The following is a 23124-nucleotide window of genomic DNA, read 5'->3' on the forward strand; positions in this document are numbered from 1 at the left end:
AAAGCATCAAAGGGGTACCAAATTTCCTAATTACAGACATTCATCTGGTTGCAATTGAAAATAGCAAATATTTTGCTATTCCAATTATAACGGTAGCAGCCTCACTGAGTTGTGAGTCTACTGTACACATTATTGCTTGTGGGTTGAAGAATTAGAGCAAACTTACAGTACCAGTAAATGCCACAGAATCAATCGGAAAATGTACAGGGCATCGTCTAAAAAATAACAAGTACGTGAGATCATTTGAAAAGGGACTAAAAAAACACTATGTAAAGGAAAAGAATATAATAACAGGTTTAACTAGAGCTTTAAACAATCCTGGTACATTTCTCTGCATAATAGTATCGACCAACGAGCTGAACCCACACCCTTAGACACCAAGTCCAATCGAGATTACAACTTGTGAAACTATTGAAACATATAAAACCACAAGTTTGAACAATTCAAGGTCAATCTAAGTGGCAATGAGAAAGTTAAAGTACAAAGAATGGCAGAAAGATGACAAAAAACTCAATAGCCAAGGCTGAGTGTACAAATGCTAACAAAAAATAAGAGAGATACAAAAAAATATAAACATATAAAACAGAATCAATCCTTGAGGAGAGTCTCCATGGCTTCAAAGAAAAGAGGTGCTGTCTCTGGGCTTGGAGTCTTGATTGCAATCTTGACGCCGGGGTTATTGACAACTGTGGTCAGTTCAATTAAGAATGGTATTCCTCGAGGGATTTTTACAGAGAAATAGAACACATCCTGGTTGGCATGTTTGCGCTTCGCAATGAAGAACATGTTTGAAGCCGCTAGGCGGTCCAGAGTCGCTTCAACATTACTCACCACAATTCCAGGGAAGTCCCTTGTAATCTCATTTGAATCTGGAAGGGACCTCCACGTCTGCAATGGGGATATAAGCATCAGGTTTTGTTTGCTACAATCAAGACTCTTAGTACAACTAATTTACAGTACCAGCAAATTATCAGAATCTCTGTATCAATAAGTACTAGATCACTCTACTTTTCCGCTTTTTCAACCCCATTTATAACCTCTGTGCCAGAACTTTGTTTAGTAAAATTCCCACTTTTAACGAACAACCCACTTCATCTTCATTTCACCAAATCCTCTTGAGCTTTTTATTTAAAAGGTAAAATAAAAATTCATAGCATTGCTTTATTAACGTTCCTAATGGGATGCTAGATGTCCATTGATGGTATTCTATCATCTCCCAACCTAGCTACCTTCTATGTTAACAAAACTAGGTAATTCTTAAATGGGTATATAGTAATAATATAGCCACGAAGTTACAAAAAACCAACAGCGATTATCCGCTTCATTTGGGGTTTTATATCTTAGTAGGACGTGAAGTTCCAGCATTGAAGATGCAAATGGCCTTACACTGAAGTTGAAAGGAAACAGAAGGTGCAAGATGATTTTACCTCAAGAAAGTTTGCACGCTCCATTCTCCCATCCTCAGTAAAGAAGACATGCAATGAGATTTTATCGTTAAAGTACCAGACTGGTTGTTGACTGTTTTTCACAGCAACCTGCAATAGTGAGCTTGGAGGACCCTGAGACATATTCTGGAATGTAACCATGGGCAGGAGAGTCCCCGCTGATGTCCCAGGTTGCACTTGTGGAACCTATTAGACAGTAATGTTTTATGTTAACATTTTATTTGGCGAGAAATCCTACTCAAAATCACATGAGTAATATCTACCTGAAGGGGTCCAGCAGCTGCAAGACCAAATGTATTTTTGTTGAATTGAATCATGAACCCATCTAATGGACTCTGTGTGTTGTTCTCAAACAATAAACTGTAAAATATTTGGCCTTCTCTACGTGTCAACTGAGCACTGATTTGTAAACCTTGACCAGTTGATGCTGGTAGCACGACAGGCAATGGAGGTCTGCAATCAAGGTCAGAAAATCCGGTAAGGTTTATCGATAGTATGCTTTGTACATAATGAAACTAATGAAAATCTTTTTTTTTTAAAACTATAATTCATTCGCTCAAACAGCAGCTCATATATAAGTTTATTTTGAGACTATCATCCACAACCATTCCATTCCACTTTACAAAGTATCTATGACATAAGTAAGACATTATGCAACCTCCTTTATACTAACACTTACCCAGCAGGAGAAGCAGGCTGATCCACAGGGACGATAGCACTATTTTCCAGGCCAATCAGATCACCAAGTAAATCTGGTACTGGAGCAGCAGCTGCATGTGCAGGCGAAGCTGGTGCAGGGGCTGCTTGTCTTGCTGCAGCATATGGAGCACCTGAACTGGTTGGTGGGGATGCAGCACTGTCAGCAATATGAGCAGGTGATTCAGAATTTCCTGTTTCACTACCATAGTCCTCATCTTCAGTTTTTTGGGTTGTGGTCTTCACACGGGTAACAAATGCTTCCGGGGGCTTGTGATACACAGAGGATAATGTGGCAATGTTTGCAAGAAGCTCATCAAGAAGAGATGGATCAAGCAGGTTTGAATCATCACTGATCACTGGCTTCTCAGCCAACACAACATCCTTGGCCGCCTGAGAAATAAGAAGCATGCCCATGAGACATACAACTCAATGGTACAGCCCCAACATAATACGTTATTCTAAGTTGTCAAACTATGGTTTTTCTAAAGGTTCACTGTAGGCCAATTATACATATGTTGCATACGCATGAACACTTTAATGGCAATCTGTTGCAATCTTCACAATAGAAGATTCCAATCCCCACGCTCGCCTTCCCAAAAGAAAAAAGAAATATAAATGTGCGCTTGTACAAGTAAAAGAAAAGGCCATGTATGGATTGGATTGACAAAGAAACAAAATACTTCAAGTAAGAGAGAGGGCCAGAAATAGTAGGCCAAATATTAGCTATTATATTGACAAAGAAACTGCAAGTCGTTTTGGCCAAACCCACCTCTGGATCAGTTGATAAAAGGCGCCAATATATGTAGGCCCGATCTCGTAAATCGGGATTGTCTGTTTCCACAGTAGCATTATTCAAAACAACCTGCACATATAAGTCTACAAAGTAAGAATTTTACTTAGATCATATCTAAACAATTTTGGTCCAAGTAAGCAAGGAAATACTTTCAAAAATAAATAATGAATACACCTTAGGCATTCTAATTCATAGTAAAAAGAGAGTGCACTTGCCCCTTAGATATTACATTATATTGCAACAATATAATAAAAAATATAGTTGCTTCCTTGATGGTACTACACATTTTAATAAGTCATTTACTGAAAATGAAGGATAACATTAGTCAAAGAGGATCAATCTTGATGGATAATACAAAAGCAAAACCTGTATCATCTGCTGTGGCCCTTCAGTTGGCTTTTTAAGGAAGAGTTTGACAGTTGCAGTCAGCAATTGCAACTGGACATGTGCAGGCTCTTCAGGGAAACTTTCCAGAAAGCTTTCAAGGAGCTCATCAGCATTGTCAATTCTTTCCGCGTATTCACCAATTATCCAGATCATTGATGCCTTTTGAAGAGGGGAGGGGGGGCGCGAAGAGAGAGAGAGAGAGAGAGAGAAAGAGAACACAATAAGTGAAAATTAGAAGGCTTAGGCAGTGAAACCTTTTTTTTAGCAGGTGAAAAAGCAAAACCAGAAATTTTGAGCTGTAAAACTATTTTTTAACAGGAAGAGAAACATAAGTACCTTGGCTTCTGGTTCATCTAAAGTGTCTAGGCTTTCGCAGAGAGTTGCAATAATGGATTCATAGCTGTAATCAAGATAGAAATCCATGACAAAGTTTGGAGGGGACGAAGCCTTCATTATCACAATAATAACTATAAAAGAAAGAATCACACTAAAAACCCAGAACTTACGTATTCGGATATCTTCTAAAGATATCTTTGATGACGATAATGGCCTCTTGAACTACATAGTTTACTTTGATCTTTATCAGCTCAAGTAGAACAGTAATGCACCGCTCAGCTGCTCTTTCTAATTTGATGGCACAGCGACCAATGGCACGGACAGCTTTTCGAACAAAATCCACATCTACTTCTGTAGCATACTCTTTGAACTCCAACAAAACCTGCAGAAATGTTGAAGAAAGCATGATTTTTCGGTATGGTGGCAGCTTTTGATTGTGACATCTTAAAACCATTCAAGTCTAATATGAAATAGTAAATCCTGGAAAGATTTACATACCTGGTCTATATTTCGGTCTGAAGCAAGCTTTATCATGATTTCTAACTTTTCCATCTTTACATAAATTGGATCATTGTACTTGCAGAAGAATACCTAGAAAAGAATTGAGAACTATGTAAGCTTGCCTTGCATGGTCAAAAACAAATATCAGCTACTTGTGTGCATATATGAGCGTGTACAGTTCTGGATCAAGCAGCAAGAGTCAAGACTGACAATGATTTACCTTTATTTCATGGGCAAGGATTGTAGGCCGTCTTTGTACTATAAGGTTGATGTTTCTCAATGCAACATATTGTATCTCAGGCTCAGCAGAGAGTAGTGTCACAAGTGGAGGAGCCATCTTTTTGCAAAGATTTCTGACGACATCAGTACTAGTGATAAGTTCCATTTGTTGGAGGATCATCTGCAAGTAAAAAGGTAGGGAAAAGACAAAACAATGATGGAAGTAATCAAGATTATGATAATTCAAAGCACAAGGACAATATGATTCAGAACATTAAAAAAATGGAATTGTCACCTTAACAGCTGAAAGTACAACAGCACAGTTAGCATGTTGTAGTCGTGGTGTAACTCGCTCTACTATATTTTCAGCTTCACGAGCATCTGCTGCCTTGTATTTAGAAAGAGCATCCAATATGAAAACTTGACCCCACCTGAACATGTACCATAATCAAGTTAGAGAAACAACTGAAAAGGATCTCAACAAAGATAAAACAGAACAACATAATCTGCAGTGGCATAAATAGTAGGTCAGAAGTAAATGTATTCAATGCATAAAAATAATTGAATAAGTACTACTGACAGTACACATACTCTGTGCATTCATTTAAGGCGGTAAGGAGCTTTGATAGAGTGTGACTAGTGATCTCAAAGATGGGTCTATTACTATTCTCTTGAATTTCAGCCAGAGCAGCCACAGCATTTGCTACAACCATAGGATTATTATCAGATATCAAATCCTTGAGAGATTCCAGGAAACCCCTATCCTCAACTAACTCCGCATTTATGTCATAAAGTTTGGCAACACATATGGCTGCTGTCTTGCGAACATATGGATCATCATCCTGTCATAAAGTACACAAAACTAAGAAACAGATAGCAAGACGCAAACCAAGTAAAATACTTTTCAAAATGTTGAGAAGTAAACACTGCAAGCTGAAAACTATTAATACATTTAACACTAAGTTTCAATAACCAAGCATGCCCAAAAAAGTATTAGCTTGAAAAATCAACCTTGAGACACCTCTGAAGGGGATCACAAAGGTATTCTGTAATTTTATCGACACGAATGCAACCCATCGTCCGGACAGCTAAAGCACGAATCAAAGGATTTGGGTCTTGTGAATCCTGCATAATTGATCATGCAACACAAAGTTCATCAGAAGCAAATGCGAGCATTATTATATAAAAGTTTACTTCAAAATAATATTAACATAAAGATGTTAAGCACATCTATTAAAAAGAAGGCTGTTGGAGGTACCATCAGAACAACTCAGCTGTCCTTAACGTCATACTTGGAACATCTCTTTGTCCATTTTAAAGACAGACAATAAGTAGATTAAAGGGAGAATTGAAGACAGAGATGATGTTATTGACTTGAAATTTAAATATGATATGAAGAATCCCATTTCTACTTGCTTTAGCATGATAACCTCTTTTTACAAAACCTATATAATGGGATTTGTCAAATACGCACTCTTGAAGCATGCAATGTCAGCATTTAACACATATGCTTCACCCAATAACTTATGATCAAATGACAACATTTCGCCTCTATTTTAGTTCCCTATTTACTAGCATATAAGTTACCAATAAAAATGTCTGAATTGGCACGACCTATTCACATGAAGGTGTGTAGTGATGAACTGTAAAAGACTGGGGTTTCATTACAGTTTTACCTTGACAAATGTATTCACCGCAAGTATTGCTAGGTCAGGCTGGCTTTTAGCATAATTTATCAGATATAAATAGACCAGCTTCTTCAGCTCCAAATTTTCTGTTTGCATGCAATTCACTACATCTGTGAACAGAGATGAAACATCCTTCCCAACAGTCATTGCAGCGATCACCTTCTTAACAGCATCTTTTCTCTTATCCTATACAACACACAAAAGAAGATTATGATCACAAAGCTTCTGATAAAGTAAAAGTACACAAGAAGGATAATTCTGAAACGAAAACAATGAGGCAAGCACTAGTCAAAATTTTGGGGGAAAACAATACGGCCCTAACACGCACCCGAAGAAAAGAAAAACATAATTTAATGGTAAAAATAAGCGTTTAAAGTCATGAAGATGGGAATCAGACAAATCAAGAAGGAGAAATACTCATACACTAGAAAGATATTAGAAATGTCTACAGATCATGTAAAACTACAATTCACTTTACTGCAAGCAATCAACAATGCTCCGATTTGTTACTAGGAAATAAGAAAAGGAAACCGAATTTAAATTCTACTCAATCTAAGAGAAGAATCTAAAAACAAAAGAGCAGATTTTCTTTTCATTTCCATCAGTTTCTCCCGCCCCAAACAGAACAGAAAGCAAATTAACAACTCGCACTGGATCCGAACAATTCTGAAACCCTACGACGGCATTTAAACAGAATTCGAAGAAATCAAACAGCAATTTAAGCAACAATTCAAAGCGTAAACTAACAGATCTGCTCCCAACAATCCTAAGAGTAAAAAACCTAATAACCTTGTATTGAGAATTGAGCTCTTCCTTGAGCTCAGGGATTTCACCCTTCTTGGTGGTGGAGAAGTACTTGGAGTCGTGCCCGCTCATCTCTTTGCTCGAGTCGTCTCCTCTCTCTCTGTCAGTCTTCAACGCAATGCCTGAGACCAAAATGCTTCGTCTAAAAGAGACGACAGAAGAAGATGAAGAAAAAGAAATAAACCGATGAAGAAATGGCTGTCTTAAATCCGAACCGCTGGGAGAAGTAGCTACTGAACCGGACCGGTTTTTGGTTTTGACAAGCGAGCTCACCTCCTCTAGTTGTGTAGCAAGCAGCTTGGGGCGTGGGGTGTGTATAGAAGAGACAATGGTGACTTGAAAAATATACAAGTAATCGCAAGGCCAACATTACTGGTATCGATGTATGGGGGTGACTTATATGTAACGTGTTGTATGTCATTTTTATCTCTCATTATTGTGATTGATTATCGGGGTTTATAAAGTTTAATCACCCTTGTTCTTGCTCGCTAAGAGATGCCTCAATAATTTTTTAAAATGTATTATTAGGTATAAGCGTATATTACTGATAGATTATGTTAAAATCGCTAGTATTCACAACCACGTCTTCATAATAGTTCATTCTTTGTAATTACTCAATACATGTCAATCATAATTCGCCTCATATTGAGTCTAGCACTATGTGCCTCGAACGAAATCAATATTAAGTAAAAATGTTGATCTATATCACATTAGGTTAACTGATGCACATGACAAGAATACACAAATAACTAGAGGTTATGTTTACTAGTCATTAAGAAACAAGTGTTTAAGTCACCTTACTACTTGGATTGGCTAGGATGATTTTTTTATTGTTACAATGTTGCCAAAATTGCTATATGAAGTTTCAATCCCAACAAAAAAAAACAAACAAACAAAAGGAAGTGTTATAGAAAGTCATCAATCTTATTTGGAAATTAAGACTGTTCATGCCATGATTCGTCAACTACAAATGAACTCAAATTCAAGAGGAGGAAGAATCGAAAAAATGATTTACACCAATGTTGTGTTGTTTTTCCAATTATAAAAAGACTGACATTAATTACCCGCCCCTAAACATTTGGTTCGCCTCAACCCGGTCCGAACCGTTTTAAAAGTCCAACACGTGCCTCGCACGTGGCTTGATTACGCGACCATCGCTTTCGAACTTTGGCGCAGGCGGTTCCCCAGCAGTACAAATTCAACATAACTGGAGCTCTGAGTATTCCGATCTCCCTCAAAGCGAACAGAGGAAAAAGAAAAGCGAAGGAAAATAAATTAATCAGACTTGAAATTCACCCTAATTCAATTTTCAGTTGCAAAAACAACAATGGGGCACGGTAATTTATTTCCTTTTTAGTGTTGTATTTTCCTTTCAGAATTCAGAGGAATTGACGGTGCCAATTATAAGTTTCAATCTTTCAGGTGATAAAGGCCGACCCAGTAAAAAGCTCAAATTTTCTGCCAAGGTTTTGCTTCTTATTTGTTTCAAACTCATTTTCTGATCGTTTTTTTTCCTGTAATTTCTGCATATATTTATTCCGATGTATAGTGTTGATAAGTTCAGGTGTTATATCCAGGAAATCACACACCTGGATGATGAAGACGCATATTTCGGTGGTGAAGATATCGACGACGATGTTCGAGATGGTGTGTATTTGCTGTGTTGTTCATAGACTGGTTTCCTTTTTTTACATTTGAAATTGGTTTTTGTTCTTTTGATTTTTTTATGGATTTTGGAATGTTGGGTTTTGATTAATTTGGGTAAATTGTGACTGACATTGATTGATTAAAGGTGAAGGGAAAAAGAGGGACTTTACCAAGTTAGAATTGAAACCGGACCACATCAATCGTCCTTTATGGGCTTGTGCTGATGGCCGAATTTTCCTTGAAACTTTCTCACCTTTGTACAAACAAGCATATGATTTTCTCATTGCCATTGCAGAACCTGTTTGCAGGTATCAATTTTTGAGTCCAAACACAATTCTTATCACTGCCCATGTATTTATTTTTTGAGTGATCAAACATTTATTATTTATCGGGACTTGATTGATAGGCCAGAATCGATGCATGAGTACAATTTGACCCCGCATTCGTTGTATGCTGCTGTGTCAGTTGGTCTTGAAACGGAAACCATCATTTCTGTTTTGAATAAGTTGTCAAAGACCAAGCTCCCCAAAGAAATGATTGATTTCATACATGGTTCTACTGCCAATTACGGCAAAGTGAAGCTTGTGCTTAAGAAGAATCGGTACTTTGTCGAATCCCCATTCCCAGAGGCAAGAGTTTTATGCCCTAAACTTTTTCCAGTTATCAGTTATGGATACAAATGTTTTGGTTATTAAATTATTGTTGTAAGTGGTTTGCAGGTATTGAAGACATTGCTTAAGGACGAAGTTATATCTAAATCGAGGATTATCTCTGAGGTTTGCACCTTGGTCTGCCTAGAATCCGTTTATTAACTTCATGTGTGTATATGCAGATTGATCGTTGTATTGAAATTTAGCTAACCATTTATTTCTTTAACAGTATATTTCTGTAATTTCCCTTGTGTGTGAATCTGCATGGATACACATGTTTTGACGTCGATATACATCTGAGTTCTTTTATAGGGTTCTCGTGGAAGTGATGGATTTACGATTAGCAAAACAATGGGTGAAATTGGAGCTGGTCCCAGTGATTTGCTAAATGAAGCAGAATTGGCAGCTGTGGCTGAAGAAAAAGAAACTCATGCATTTGAAGTCGATCCTACACAGGTAGCTTGTTTGTAATTTGAAAACTGAAGCCCCTTATTTCCCATTGTTAGCTGTCTCCCTGGGTCATGCTTGGTATCAGTATCTGATGTAATGGTCCTACTAGGAATAGGAGAATAATAAAACTGGAAAATAATAATGTGATCCTAGCAAAATGATAAAACTGGAAATAAATAACAAACAGGAAACCAAACAAGTAATGGTCCTAATCCAAATTCAATCTGTATCATTGGGTTATGCTACATCAGTATCACAGCGTAGACCCCTCTACTTTATCTTTCTGAAAGTGAAGCCCTTGGTTATGCATGCTTCATGCTGCACCATATGTTGGGCCACTTCTGACAAGGTCGGAATAATGGATAAGTCTGGTGCAGTTTCATATTATCCAGACTCCCCCGAAGAGATATACTTTGTTGCTGTATATAAATCATGAAATTTAATTTATTTCTTGGGAGGGATGGGGAGGGGAGAGGCGTTTTCAGAAAGACATTTTGGTAATTTTCTCATGCATTTGTTGATGTGCTTAGTCTGCAAGTTGAATAGATGGGCTTGTATTTGTAACTTTCTAATGGCAATGTTCCCATCTATTTGATGTAATTAGGTTTCATCACAATAAACAGATAAGCAATCAATGAATGTGAACATATTGCTTTTTTTGAGACTCCTTTTATCTTTTTAAGTAAAGCATTTTATCTTTGGATCTCTGTGGCTTTAGACCAGCATGGTATTTCAATGATTGTCAGGTTGAAAATGTCAAGGAACGTTGCTTGCCTAATGCTTTGAACTATCCCATGTTGGAGGAGTATGACTTCAGAAATGATACTGTGAGTTAATGACTTACCTTCTCCCTGCACTGAATTATTAATCGTTTACAAATCAACCATAATCTAGGAGTTTCTTTTTCTTTTATTTCTTATCACACCCATTGCTCTTTTAACACTGCAGGTTAACCCTGATCTTGATATGGAACTGAAGCCTCAAGCGCAACCACGACCATATCAGGAGAAGAGCTTGAGTAAAATGTTTGGGAATGGTATGGTTTCTTGCAAATTTTAGCATCATTTGAAGAGGTTATTTAATCATCAAAATTCGTTCAATTTAACTATGCTTGTTCTATTTTGGTCGGGATTACCATGCAAAGAATGAATAATAACTTTAGAATGCTTTTCAGTTTTCGGTAACTGTGTTTCTCAAAGAACTGTCTATAAGCAGTAGCATAGCGATGAAAAGAGAACATATCTATCTTGCATTATTGGACACATTTTGGTTTTCCTTTTATTGTTGACCTTAATTCCTGCAAAAAAATATTCAGGAGTTGCCAACTTGCCATGGATTCGGTGTTGCTGTTTGTGGGTTTTTCCACAATGCTTTTCTAATGACTTAAGCAATGATAAACATATTTTGTTCTGGCTGTGAGTTGGACGCTTTTTATTTCAACTTTGTTATTTAATATTTCAGGGAGAGCAAGATCTGGAATTATTGTGCTACCCTGTGGTGCCGGAAAATCTCTAGTTGGTGTTTCTGCAGCTTCCCGAATAAGAAAGAGCTGCCTTTGTTTAGCAACAAATGCTGTTTCTGTTGATCAATGGGCTTTTCAGTTCAAGTTGTGGTCTACCATCCGTGATGAGCAAATTTGTCGTTTCACATCTGATAGTAAAGAAAGGTTTCGTGGAAATGCTGGGGTGGTAGTGACAACTTATAACATGGTTGCCTTTGGTGGCAAGAGGTCTGAAGAATCTGAAAAGATTATTGAAGAAATAAGAAATAGAGAATGGGGATTGCTTCTGATGGATGAGGTAATTACATTATATTGTGGAGTTTGACTCTTTACTTGTAATTATATTATGTACATCTCATATGCATTATAGAATATCAACTGTATCCCCTAGAATGGGGATTACTTCTCATGGATGAGTTTTTTTTTTTTTTTTTGGAGTACGACTCTTTACTCATAAGATTATGTGTATCTCTTATGCATTATAAAATACTAACTTTGTCCTTTTTTATTTAGGTGCACGTTGTTCCTGCTCAAATGTTTCGAAAGGTCATTAGCCTTACTAAGTCTCACTGCAAGCTGGGTCTCACTGGTAAGTCTGATAATATTGGATTTGAACTATCGCCTACATTTAGCCTTGATCTTTTTTTGCTTGGAAGTCTTAATTTATTGATCAATATAATTGCAGCCACACTTGTGAGAGAGGATGAGAGGATCACAGATCTGAACTTCCTTATTGGTCCAAAATTGTATGAAGCAAACTGGTTGGATTTGGTAAAAGGTGGATTTATTGCAAATGTACAGTGCGCTGAAGTATGGTGTCCAATGACAAAAGAGTTCTTTGCGCAATATTTGAAGAAAGAGAACTCCAAGAAAAAGCAGGTGTGTCTATGTGTCTATCCTGAAAGTGCTCATACTTGAGGTTTGAGTGTTTTTTTTTTTAATTTCTATTTATGCCAAGATGTAGCATTTTGTGTCAAGCATGTCAGTTCTTTTTGTACAACAGATTTCTTGTTTCTGTTTCATAATTCTTCTCTTTCATTTTCAGGCACTTTATGTGATGAACCCAAATAAGTTCAGGGCATGCGAGTTTCTTATTCGGTTTCATGAACAGCAACGTGGCGACAAAATTATTGTCTTTGCTGACAATCTTTTTGCTCTCGTGGAATATGCAATGAAACTTCGGAAACCTATGATCTATGGTGCCACCAGGTTGTTCATGGACGTATTTTGTATTTATTAACAGTGTTTACTTGTGCTCTCTCACATCTAATACTTGTTAAATCCTTGTGATTTCAGCCATGTTGAGAGGACAAAAATCCTAGAAGCTTTCAAAACAAGTCGGGATGTAAACACTATATTTTTGTCTAAGGTACTCTATCAAAGTTGTCATCCTCTGTAATATGAAATAGATTCCCATTGTTTGATGGGTGGGTGATATGTAATTGTACTACTATGCACATTACTTGATTATGGGACTTCGTAACAAAATACAAAATAATAATAATCTACGAGACATAAGATGGGTTCTTTGCATGATGTGAGTTAAACCATGTTTTATTTTAGCTGATCACCAATTCGGTAAGAGGTGAAACGCTTACGTGCTTTTACTCATCAAGGGGAAAGAAAAGCAAGGCGTGTTGTGTCAAAATATTTAAATTGTTGCACCCTTCCTTTTACAGTTATCAGTCTATTTAGATTAACTGAAATTTATCATATGTCACTGACAATTGGGAGATTTATGATATTTTATTTTGCAAGTTTTATAGAATTCGAAGCTGTCATAGTGATGTTTGATTCAGTTTATGTTAAATTTCAGGTAGGTGATAATTCCATAGACATTCCGGAGGCAAATGTGATAATTCAGATATCGTCACATGCTGGTTCAAGGCGTCAAGAAGCGCAGCGTCTTGGTCGTATTCTAAGGGCAAAGGTTTGTTTTCGTACGGATGTAATCATAGCTTTCTTCTGATTGTCTTGGTCATGCAAATGTTTTACAATTCTTTGCGTCATTATTAATGGTGAATGACATAATGTGCAGTTTTTCTTTATTATCAAATCTGGAAATCAGATGAATCTTATGGTCAGAAACACTAGAGATTTTAATATTAATGTGTTATTGTACATTGTGATTGTGTGAACAGGGTAAACTTCAGGATCGGATGGCAGGAGGTAAAGAGGAGTACAATGCATTCTTTTATTCCCTCGTGTCAATGGATACACAGGTGTGCTTTTAAAAAATTTTAAAAAATTTTAAAAAACCTTCTGAATCTGTTTGAGGTTAAGCATGTGTAAACTTTTCACAGCTGTGAATGTAAACAAAAAAAGAGAACCTTGCACAACCGATATATATCGTTTCCGTTTTGTTAAATCTTGATATTCAATTAATCATCTGTTTGAATACAGGAGATGTACTATTCGACTAAACGACAGCAGTTTTTGATTGACCAAGGTTATAGTTTCAAGGTACATCATTTTGATATATCTATTTGCCCCTTAAGTGTTTCCACTAGCTGTCAAAAGTTGTATCTCTCCTTGATCTCTACAGTTGTGTAATTATCTTTTTAATTATATACTATTGACAGGTTATTACAGGCTTGCCCCCACCTGATTCTGGTCCTGAGTTGAACTACCACCGTCTTGATGACCAACTGGCGCTACTCACAAAGGTAGAATGTTGCTTGTTTCCTAAGCTTTCACTTTAAACTCATTCTTTGAATTAGTGATTTCTGACATGTTCAACTCTCCCAGGTGTTGAGTGCTGGTGATGAGGCAGTTGGCTTAGAGCAACTAGAAGAAGATGCTGATGACATTGCCCTTCATAAAGCCCGTCGATTTGGTGGATCCATGAGTGCTATGTCAGGTGCAAATGGGATGGTTTACATGGAATACAGGTATGCTAATCCAGTCCCCCTGCCCCTCTTTTCTTGTCATTTTTTTTTACTATCATAAATAATCTCCTACTTTGCAGTACTGGGAGACACAAACTTGGCAAAGGCCAGATGAAGAGTAAGCCCAAGGATCCGGCCAAGCGACATCATTTGTTTAAAAGACGGTTTGGGTGAGAACAGAACGAATAGAGGAATGAAGATAAACGAAACCTGAGGCTGATGCTTCTATTCTTACTAATATTATGAGCAGGAATTCTGTATAAAATTCAGATTTGCAGTTATACGCATAAAACGCTGGTGTTGTACATACTTTGATGTTGGTGATGAACAATCCATGATCCAGTTCTTTTAAATCTTGCACTAATTGCCATTGTACTGCGCCTCTCAAGAAATCGCGTTAGCAAAGAAAATCCTTCGGGGAATTTCTATCGATAAGAAAAATCCACCTGAGTGGTGGAGTGTGCTTGTACTCTGGCTTTATATGGAGGTTCTCTGCCGAAGAAGATGGATAAGCTTAACGATATGCTCGCACACTTTTAAAGCTCCTGTAAAATATTTTGAGAAACAAGTTCTGGTACTATTTCGGAAGGGAATTTGTAAGCCCAAAAATTTGAGGAAAACAAGTTGCATCTCTTTTGAAACGGTGATGTTGGCTCATTTCCGTTGTTATGTTGAAGTTAAAAAAAAAAAAAACTGCAACTAGGGGAGATATCGTGTTTCCATTTTCCACTTTCGTGTACAGAGCTATGGTATCACAAAATTGATGAGAAAATTATGTAGTATGATCGTCGTTGTCGAATGGTTCTTTGAAATATTACAATTCTGTATTTTTGACCAAATGTCCCAAATGTGTGTAATCTTTTGATTTTTGAGACAGAATGTATATGTGTTAATACTTTCAAAAGATTTATAAAATAAATAAAAATAAAAACTTTTCTACAAACGTATATGTGTTATAATATGAGTGAATTATTAACATCTGCCGACAATCGCATTTAAGACTAGTTATGACTTTATACAGCCGTTTGCTATGTCGAATTGTTTTGGACTCGACTATGTTGTGGGATCGTATTGGGTGTGTGACTGGACTAAATTTAGTGTACAAAAGAGGTGGGTTTTGCGAGAAATGCTGTATGCAAGGGTTGTAAGCAACAACTTATGCTCTTCATATGGCAAATTACTTGGTTGCCTCTGTTATATTGCCCTTTCTTTTTCTCTCTCTTTTTATGTGTGTTTATCTATCTTCCCGGGTCGCATGGCTACCCTCTTCTCTGTATCTCTCTTTTCATGTGTACTTATCTCCCGGGCAACACAAGCCTGGTATTTTTACTTGGGGGCATGGAAGTTTCTCTGTTCAGGGTGAAGTTTATGATTTTGTGGATGCTGCAAAAGTCACTGATGTGCAGCCACAAAGCAAGCAGGGGGTGCACCCATATGTTATAGTCTAGCTCCGCTGCTGAAAGCAAGCTGTGTCTGTCAGCATCAGGAAGTTGGTGAGAGGCCCCACAAGGAAAGTAGCAAGAGTTCAATGGATGCCTTTATGGATTCTTTTACAGTGACATGTAGGAGGGAATTTTCTTCTGGTCTGCAAAGACCTAATAAGAAGAGAGGAAGAGAGAAAGAGACAAGCCTAAGCCCATTCCATTTGACTGCTTTTTGGCGACAGTCTTATTCTTCTTCTATTCCTTTGAACCCCCCGTATATTATAACAAATAAATAAAAGAAAAAAGCCACATCAGATCAAGATGCCCAACAACAACTGCTCATCACCATTGCTCTTACAAATTCAAGTTCGAGAGAGATTGAGCTTGATGGGTACAAACAAAAGCAACATACTTGAACAAATCCAACTACAACACCTTTAGCTTGAAATGGACATCACTCCTCCTAACGTCAAGTAGTGGAGAGAGAGAGAGAGAGAGAGAGAGAGAGAGAGAGAGAGAGAGAGAGAGGAGGAGAATTAAACAATTATTTGCAGTAAAGGATGACTTGTTCTGAGTGAGTGCACAATTCTGAAGAAAGTTATCAATAAAATACATAATTTATACCCAGAATCTATCAAACTAACAAGAAAACTGTCTATATGTATCCCAGTTGAGTCTTTCTTCTTCATATATTCGAGTGGATTTTACTGTATCACCCTCTAACTTCAATTTCCTGTGATGAAGGAGAGAAGCCTAGTTTTCTTTCTTTTGGTTTTTATTTTCAGAACGAAAAGTTGTATCACCACCAGTGACTTAGGACACTAGTTTATGAATAAAGTCGGTCCACTTAATAAACATATACCATTCGTGCACATACTTTGTTATTATATGATTTTTCTTGTTCAATCATTGCAAGAAAAATCACTAGTAAAGTTCTTTGGAACATGGAATTTTCGATGTACCAGCAAGGACCCTTTTCTTGGACCACCAATAGGCCAGCTAAATCAACAACTTTTCCCATCATCACTCATTCATTTTTCTCCACATCTTCTCTTCTTCCTCTAGAAAGCTTATTCTTCTCGAATATCTTTTCGTATACGGTGATCAAATTAGTTTCGTCAAATAACGCGGCAGTACTTTATTATTCAAAATACGTACAAATTTTGAAACAGAAAGAATAATTAACAAACACAAACACACGTATCATTTGATTCGAATCTTATAATTCAATGAGATTGATCCTTCAAACTAGTATACTCCAACTAATTTATCAATTTCATCATCCCTATAGCAATGTAATGATAGGGTACATTGAAGTAGTTTAAAATACTAATTCTTGTTATATAGTGATGGTCAAAAAGAGGGTCTTTGGAATCATTGTTGTGGTTTATGATCAATTTTAATAAGAATTCTTTTTCTTTACTGCTCTTTCCACTCTCTCCTGCACATAGTATCACAGCAAGGGAGAATGATAATCAACTAGCTCTCTAGCTAATTGCTCAATGATACATAGAAAAAAAGCACCCAATTTGGTTCACAAGATTCGGTCTTGTTGTTTTTTCTTTTTGGGGTTTCCATTGGGGATTTCTGATTAATTAGTGATCTAATCATAATTATGTAGGCTGTCAATCTGAAACTTGGAAAACTAGGGTCTTTCTCCGGTGCTTTCTCACTGGTATAATATAAAGAAAGGTTGCCATGAATTCTTCTAGCTAGGTAAGCTACTACTAGTACATTGAAGAAGATGCCAAGCTTGATGAGGGTTATGACTTGAGAAAGAAAAAAAAAACATTAAAATGATATGCCTGCTGCCCTTTATGACCAAATTAAGCATCTATCTTTCTGTTTGCTAATTAATTAATTAATAATTAAATTATAATGATTCCATATTTATATTATATAGTACTGCTCTTGAAAATCTTCTCTGATTAGTGCTAAATCTTCAAGATTATTCATTCAAAATATATATGGGTTCTCTCCCTTTGTTGGCATGCAATGCTACCAAGCTAACCTGCAGCTTGACGCATGGCTAGTTTGCTTTACATGTGACATTATATATAATGCATTTTGTGCCTGGAAGATTCAAAGGAAAAAGGATTCATATCGCTTTGAGTTGATCATGTTTTGGAATAAATACAAAAGTTGCATAATTTGAAGGTCATAGTGCTAAATATTAGCTTCATGATCACCAGAATATATTCCAAATGTATATTCAGTTCATCCTGTGTTTCGTTTACTAGCTTTCATTTATGTCATACAGTTATGTACTCACTAATCCCAAATTTGACTACTATAGTCCTACTTCCACTAATGTTACCTAAACTTCACCACTTTCAATATGAATTCAAAATTCTCACTATATTAATAATATTATCTCGTGAGAGAGAAGTTATGTTATCGGATTATCAATCTAAATCGTCATTACGGCATTATATATGTGTATATTAATAACATTATCTAATCAAACAGTCTAAAATGTTATTTTATTGAATTATCCTTCTAGATGCATTCACACGTGAAAACAAAACTTAACTGATTCACAATTTAACAACATAACATGCCAGACTGTCTAATAAAAGAACTCGCATTACTCACACGTATATTTTATAGATATGAATTGTACAAGTGTCATTGCCCAATTAGAAGGGTGGGATGATGAACTTCATTTTTATTCTCTTCCCCTTTCCTGGGGATAGTTTTATATTATATAAATATCAGTTTGTTTGTGATATGCTGGTGAAGGAAGGATCGTGCCATCCTCACTCTACCAACACTTGAAAGGTTATTTGCTACTGCTTGTTTTAGTGGCCAATGATTTGACAGCACTAAAAAGGGTTGAAACACTAATACATTATTAATTACTAGCCTGAGAAATTCTTTGACTGCCTGTTTGATTGGAAGATAAAATTCCTGCACTAATTATCTATACCACTAATTATATATATGATATTCCTTATCTGAATGAGCTTCTCCTGCATTTTCCCAATTTGGTATATATGAAGGTGTTATAAAATTAGCAATAAAATAAAATAAATTTTCTTTTTTAATTTTTTGAGAAGGAGAATTCATTCATAAAACCATAGACGTACGAAGAGCGACATGATACAGTGGCCTCATTAAAACCTTCTTTGCGTTTACTAATATATGCGAAATCGTAGTTCCGCACTAAAACTCATAATTCAATGACTGAAAACTAAAATATGAAATAATTATAGGATAATAATTGATCTCATACCCATTCGTTCTCTCCGTACGGTTTATAGCTTATATTAAAGAGAGCTAAATAAAGGTGCGAAAGGATATCATTTTGGTTAAAAGAATATTACCAATAATAGAGTTTATTAATTAGCCTAGGTATTAAATTAATAGTAATAATGAAGACAAGTCCCATTTTACCATTCCCTCAGTGCAACATCATGTCTCACTTTGACCATCTGATGTGGGCTACTAATGCTGCATTTTTCCATCAACTTAATCGATTGCCCTACCGACAGAGAAGAAGAAAAAAAACACAAAGTGTAGATTAGCATGCGGTTTAGGGTTAAGAGCATCATGTCTGTGAATATATAGGCATTTTTCTTATATTCTTTCATGGACCAAGTGACAAGTTGTGAATTAAATTATATCAAAGTTAGAAAAAAGGAAACCTATTGCTTGCAAACGTGCAATCAAATTCATAGTCATAGTCGTAGTCATATAGGGCTTGCATAATGTTACTAAAAGCCACTTTGTTGAAAGAATTGCTTTTTTTTAACGGCTGATTAAGGCATATTTCTCAAGTACATGAACAAGAAGAAGGCCATTATCTTTTGAGTGAAGCATGCCGAGTTTAATGTACGACGTTAATTCAAAAGTGTGATCGCAACACTTATAATTCTAAATCTCTTTTCATCCGTGTTACGGCGATTTATTATAATATCATTGATTTACGCTTTGTTGAAGAAGATTATGAGTTCAAATTTCATTAACCATGATTGTTGAATAAAAAATATTCTCAATCTGGTCAAATCTCTTTCGTCTTTCTTGGCTAAACAATGGCTAAACAAGTGGTGGCCATATGGGTGGATCGATTAGGCCATTCATGACTTTTTTTGTTTTAAAGTTTTAAAAATGGCATGAATACTAATTAGATGATTATGAAAAAATAATTTTATCAACTAATTTTTATCACTCCCAAAAAACCATCGTGTATAATTTTCTTATAAAAACGTAAGAGAAAACGTGCACTTCAAGAATTGTAAGATGAGTAATTTGGAGTGTCAATAACTGTTTTCTTTTTGTTTAGAATGATTATTTTTTTGTGAATGAATATAAATGGCTATTTTTAGAGTTGAAATGGAATGTATCTTATTCAATAGTATCTTATGAGTGTACCTAATGTCATATTCCAAAGATGATCTCAAAATTTTGCTTTAATAGCTGCCAATGGCTTGTAAAGTAAGAGCAATTTGTTGGATAAGCAAGTAAAATTGAATTGGAATATGAAAATAATAAAATAATAAAATAATAAATAATACAAAAACAGTTATTTAGGTCTCTTTGCCCTCAACAGTTTTAAACAATTTTCTTGTGAGGATAAAGGCAAAAGGCATATATGCCATGTGATATATATGAAACAGTGAATTGCTGGCCCATTTGTAGGAAACTTTTGGTCATTTGGCTCATAAAGATTCATAAAAAATTTCTCCACCAACACCAACATTGTAGAGATGTTATTGGAAAGTGACAACCATATTGAGCAAGCAGAAAGGAAAACAAATTAATTAATTAAAGGATAGGAAAAGAAAAACACAAGTCCTCTGATGCTTTTTGCCCCTTTCTGTGTTGAAAGGATATTGCATTTCATTTTTCTTTTTGGAATGCTAAAAACATTCATAATCTGATCTTAATTACTGTTAAAATTAAAAAAAATTTATAAGAATATCACTGCTAAAATATTTGCAGAACAATTATAGGATCTATTTGGGAGTGCTTCTGAAAGTGCTAAAAAGCGCTTTTTGACATTCACAAGCACTTATGTCATCGTTTGGCATAAAAGTTTAGAAGTACTCATGGGCCATATAAGTACTTTTTGGAGAAGTCCATGTTAAGTGCTTTTCCAGAAAACACTTTGATTTCTTATGAAAATTTCATCATCTTTAAATTAAAAATGCTTTTGCTAGAAGCGTTTATGAGCAGAAGTGTTTCCTAAAAAAGTAGGCACAAGCAATATATTGCATGCAGTGCTTTGGAAACAAACCATTTATAAAAACATTTCTTATTTATTATAGATGACGACATATATACAGAGGGAAGTTAGATATTAATAATTAGAAAGACAACAAAAAAACTGAAAAAAAAAAAACCTATTAGTAACTGACTTCTACCACCGACAACTACCCAACTACAACATTAAGCCCAGCAAAGGTGTCTTCTTTTATTAAACAAAAAGAAGGAGAAAAAATAAAAATAAAAACCTTCTATTCTTCTTTGCTTTACCCAGAAAGGCTTTTTAGTCATGTTGTGGTCCAAACCTAAATATTCTAAGAAAGCTCCTCCTGAAACAAAAAGAAGCCTTTGTTGTTTTGCTCATCTATCAAAGCTCAAAAGCCATAGTACTGAAACTGAGTTGCTCCAAAATTGTTCATAAACTCTCCTCCTCCTCCTCCTCCTCTCACTGTTCCATTCTCTTCTTCTTCCACATTTAACCCTTCCACCTACCAAAAAAATAAAAAAACCACATCAAATTTCGGGTCACGATAATATTCTATTGTCGAACTTACGACGAACATATAAGACTGTGAATCTAAATCGCACGTTCAAATAAAAATAACATAGTCAATTATCTAAGAACATTACCCCTTATGCACATGCAACCACATATACTATTCCATTCTGTGAAGGTTAAAAATAACAAAAATTGAAATGTGGAAAAACATAATTACCCAGAGTTCATCTTCGTCTTCCTCTCTGTTACTTGAACATGCAGCCTTGAGAACCTCACCAGTTTCGTCGTTGCGTGCAAATCTGCCACGTATGCGGGGTCGGTTGTCCGCTAGTGTTTTTCGACATGCATACTTTTTTTGGGTACACAGAAGAAACAAACCAGCCACATTCAGTTCAGTTCAGAGACAAGAATCTAATTAACATGCATAAATTAAGGTTGTTTCTAGATTATGAAGATGGGTTTGTGTAATTATGTTTGGTTACATAGAATTAACTAATTAATTTTTTTTTTAATAAAAAGTTTATGATTTACCTTAATGGTCTTGTTGAAATTCCTCTGCGACCTCTTGGCTCTGTACTTTGAAATTTTCTCTTTCCTCTCTTCTGCGCTATACCTCCCCATTTTGAAGTTTGCAGCAGCTTCCTCCATCACCGAGCTCTCTCTCGGATTGCGGGCTGTTCTAAAATTCTACAAAGAATTTTGTAACAAAAAGAAAAAAGAAGAGAAGGGTTTAATTACACAGAGCAAATTAAAACAGGGGATTAATTAAATTTAAATGTGAGTTTTTTTAGAGTAAACTGACTTGCAAATCTCCAGTGCTAGAAACCCTTCTCATTTGGCCAGCTAAAAAGCTGTTTTCAGGAGAGCTCAAGGCTTGGTTTTGAAAAGTTGAAGATTCCATGAGAGAATCAAAGCAAGGTTGGAAGACAAAACCAGGCTTGCCATCGAAGGAGTTGCTGCTAAAACTCCTCTGCATAAACTTTGCCACATTCTCTGCACCACTGTAGCTATGGGGACCAAAAACTTGGTTATTATTATAAGCGTTTTGGTCAAGAGCTAAATGGCATTGCTCAGTTTTGACTTCCAGAGCATCGAAAGCAGGGAAATTTGGCAACCCATTTGCCAAATTTGCGCAGTTTTGATCCAGAGGGTTCAGATGGGTTGCTTGGCAAAGGCTCAAGCTTTCCAATTGGTAACTTGGGGGAGAAGAAGAGAGGATTGTTGGAGAGCTTTGGTCGAGTGAATTATTATGATGAGACTGGTTTTCAACTGGGTTTTCGTTGCTTTGGTGATCTGAGATTGCTTGGAGGATGTCAATGTCTGAGAAGGGAGAGAATGGCTCGGAGAAGAACTGGTCTGGTTCATAAGAAGCCATTTCTGAGCTTGTAGAATGGCGGAAGAAGGAGGCATCAAGAACGTAGAGATCAGAGGAAGACATTGGAGCCCAATTCTATGGTTGAATTGAACTCCCAGAAAAAAATGAAACTGATGGAAGAAAGTTAGGAAGTTATAGACCGAGAGGAAATCTGGGGAAGTTACAAGAAGAAAGTGTTTGCTTTGATTTTTGTGTGTTTTGGTTTTGAAACGGCCAAGCTCTACTGACACAAATTGAGCTGGTAGATTTTTTAAAAGGCTTTTTGGGGGTTACTGAGGAGCAACAAGACAAGGAAAAGCCATTTCTCGTCTCTCTATCTCCCTCTCTCTCTCTCTCTCTCTCTTTCTCTCCCTCAAAACGAGAGTTTCAAACAACACAGGAAGAGACCAGTCCACTTCTCTGCCATGCTATAAAAAGGACCGCACTTTGCACATTTGCCCTCCTTGTTTATCATATTTAGAGAAGTTCTCCAAGGCTTTTTTCTTTTTATCAATTATCCCAACCCTTCCCTTTTTCTTTTGTTGGCATAATTTTATCTTTGCAAGTAGTAGATTTCTTTATTTGTTTTTAAAGAAGTCAAATTGATTAGGACATATTGAAACATAAATCA

The 23124-nt window shown here is 36.2% G+C and overlaps 3 protein-coding genes across 3 annotated transcripts; 1 reads left to right on the top strand and 2 right to left on the bottom strand.

Annotated features, from left to right (window-relative positions):
• Positions 1 to 270: 270 nt before the first annotated feature.
• LOC110762465 (Adaptin family protein) lies at positions 271 to 7107 on the bottom strand. Its single transcript, XM_021965108.2, has 15 exons — positions 6858 to 7107; positions 6057 to 6254; positions 5392 to 5505; positions 4972 to 5222; positions 4676 to 4811; positions 4382 to 4561; positions 4159 to 4251; positions 3831 to 4042; positions 3661 to 3724; positions 3304 to 3483; positions 2914 to 3006; positions 2125 to 2534; positions 1709 to 1898; positions 1428 to 1631; positions 271 to 888 (listed from the first exon to the last, which is right to left on the bottom strand). Exons 1-15 carry the CDS (start codon positions 6942 to 6944, stop codon positions 589 to 591), a joined length of 2712 nt encoding a protein of 903 aa, XP_021820800.1. The 5' UTR covers positions 6945 to 7107; the 3' UTR covers positions 271 to 588.
• A 948-nt stretch (positions 7108 to 8055) lies between these two features.
• XPB1 (DNA repair helicase XPB1-like protein) lies at positions 8056 to 14361 on the top strand. The gene is made up of 20 exons (XM_021965146.2): positions 8056 to 8209; positions 8295 to 8338; positions 8450 to 8519; positions 8665 to 8827; positions 8926 to 9148; positions 9239 to 9295; positions 9482 to 9625; positions 10366 to 10446; positions 10568 to 10655; positions 11081 to 11418; positions 11634 to 11709; positions 11806 to 11999; positions 12166 to 12329; positions 12417 to 12489; positions 12937 to 13050; positions 13262 to 13342; positions 13524 to 13583; positions 13703 to 13786; positions 13869 to 14011; positions 14089 to 14361. Exons 1-20 carry the CDS (start codon positions 8200 to 8202, stop codon positions 14180 to 14182), a joined length of 2301 nt encoding a protein of 766 aa, XP_021820838.2. The 5' UTR covers positions 8056 to 8199; the 3' UTR covers positions 14183 to 14361.
• A 6330-nt stretch (positions 14362 to 20691) lies between these two features.
• On the bottom strand, positions 20692 to 22903 carry LOC110762522 (CCT motif family protein). The gene is made up of 4 exons (XM_021965173.2): positions 21942 to 22903; positions 21671 to 21826; positions 21357 to 21488; positions 20692 to 21128 (listed from the first exon to the last, which is right to left on the bottom strand). Exons 1-4 carry the CDS (start codon positions 22575 to 22577, stop codon positions 21015 to 21017), a joined length of 1038 nt encoding a protein of 345 aa, XP_021820865.1. The 5' UTR covers positions 22578 to 22903; the 3' UTR covers positions 20692 to 21014.
• Between the last annotated feature and the right edge of the window lie 221 nt (positions 22904 to 23124).

The sequence above is a fragment of the Prunus avium genome, chromosome 5 (assembly GCF_965620075.1).
Source record: "Prunus avium chromosome 5, drPruAviu1.hap1.1, whole genome shotgun sequence".
NCBI classification, from domain to species: Eukaryota; Viridiplantae; Streptophyta; class Magnoliopsida; order Rosales; family Rosaceae; genus Prunus; species Prunus avium.

Bases quoted from the DNA above. Each gene is read 5' to 3' on its own strand.
- LOC110762465 (XM_021965108.2), bottom strand. From the start codon at position 6,944: ATGAGCGGGCACGACTCCAAGTACTTCTCCACCACCAAGAAGGGTGAA. The intron at 5,223-5,391 runs GTTGATTTTTCA...ACTTTATGACAG, and splicing joins CCCTTCAGAGGTGTCTCAAG to GATGATGATCCATATGTTCG. The intron at 3,007-3,303 runs GTTTTGCTTTTG...TTATATGTGCAG, and splicing joins GGCCACAGCAGATGATACAG to GTTGTTTTGAATAATGCTAC.
- XPB1 (XM_021965146.2), top strand. The intron at 12,000-12,165 runs GTGTGTCTATGT...TTTCATTTTCAG, and splicing joins AGAACTCCAAGAAAAAGCAG to GCACTTTATGTGATGAACCC. The intron at 12,490-12,936 runs GTACTCTATCAA...GTTAAATTTCAG, and splicing joins ACACTATATTTTTGTCTAAG to GTAGGTGATAATTCCATAGA.
- LOC110762522 (XM_021965173.2), bottom strand. From the start codon at position 22,577: ATGTCTTCCTCTGATCTCTACGTTCTTGATGCCTCCTTCTTCCGCCAT. The intron at 21,827-21,941 runs GTCAGTTTACTC...AATTCTTTGTAG, and splicing joins CTAGCACTGGAGATTTGCAA to AATTTTAGAACAGCCCGCAA. The intron at 21,129-21,356 runs GTAATTATGTTT...TTTTTTTGGTAG, and splicing joins AAGACGAAGATGAACTCTGG to GTGGAAGGGTTAAATGTGGA.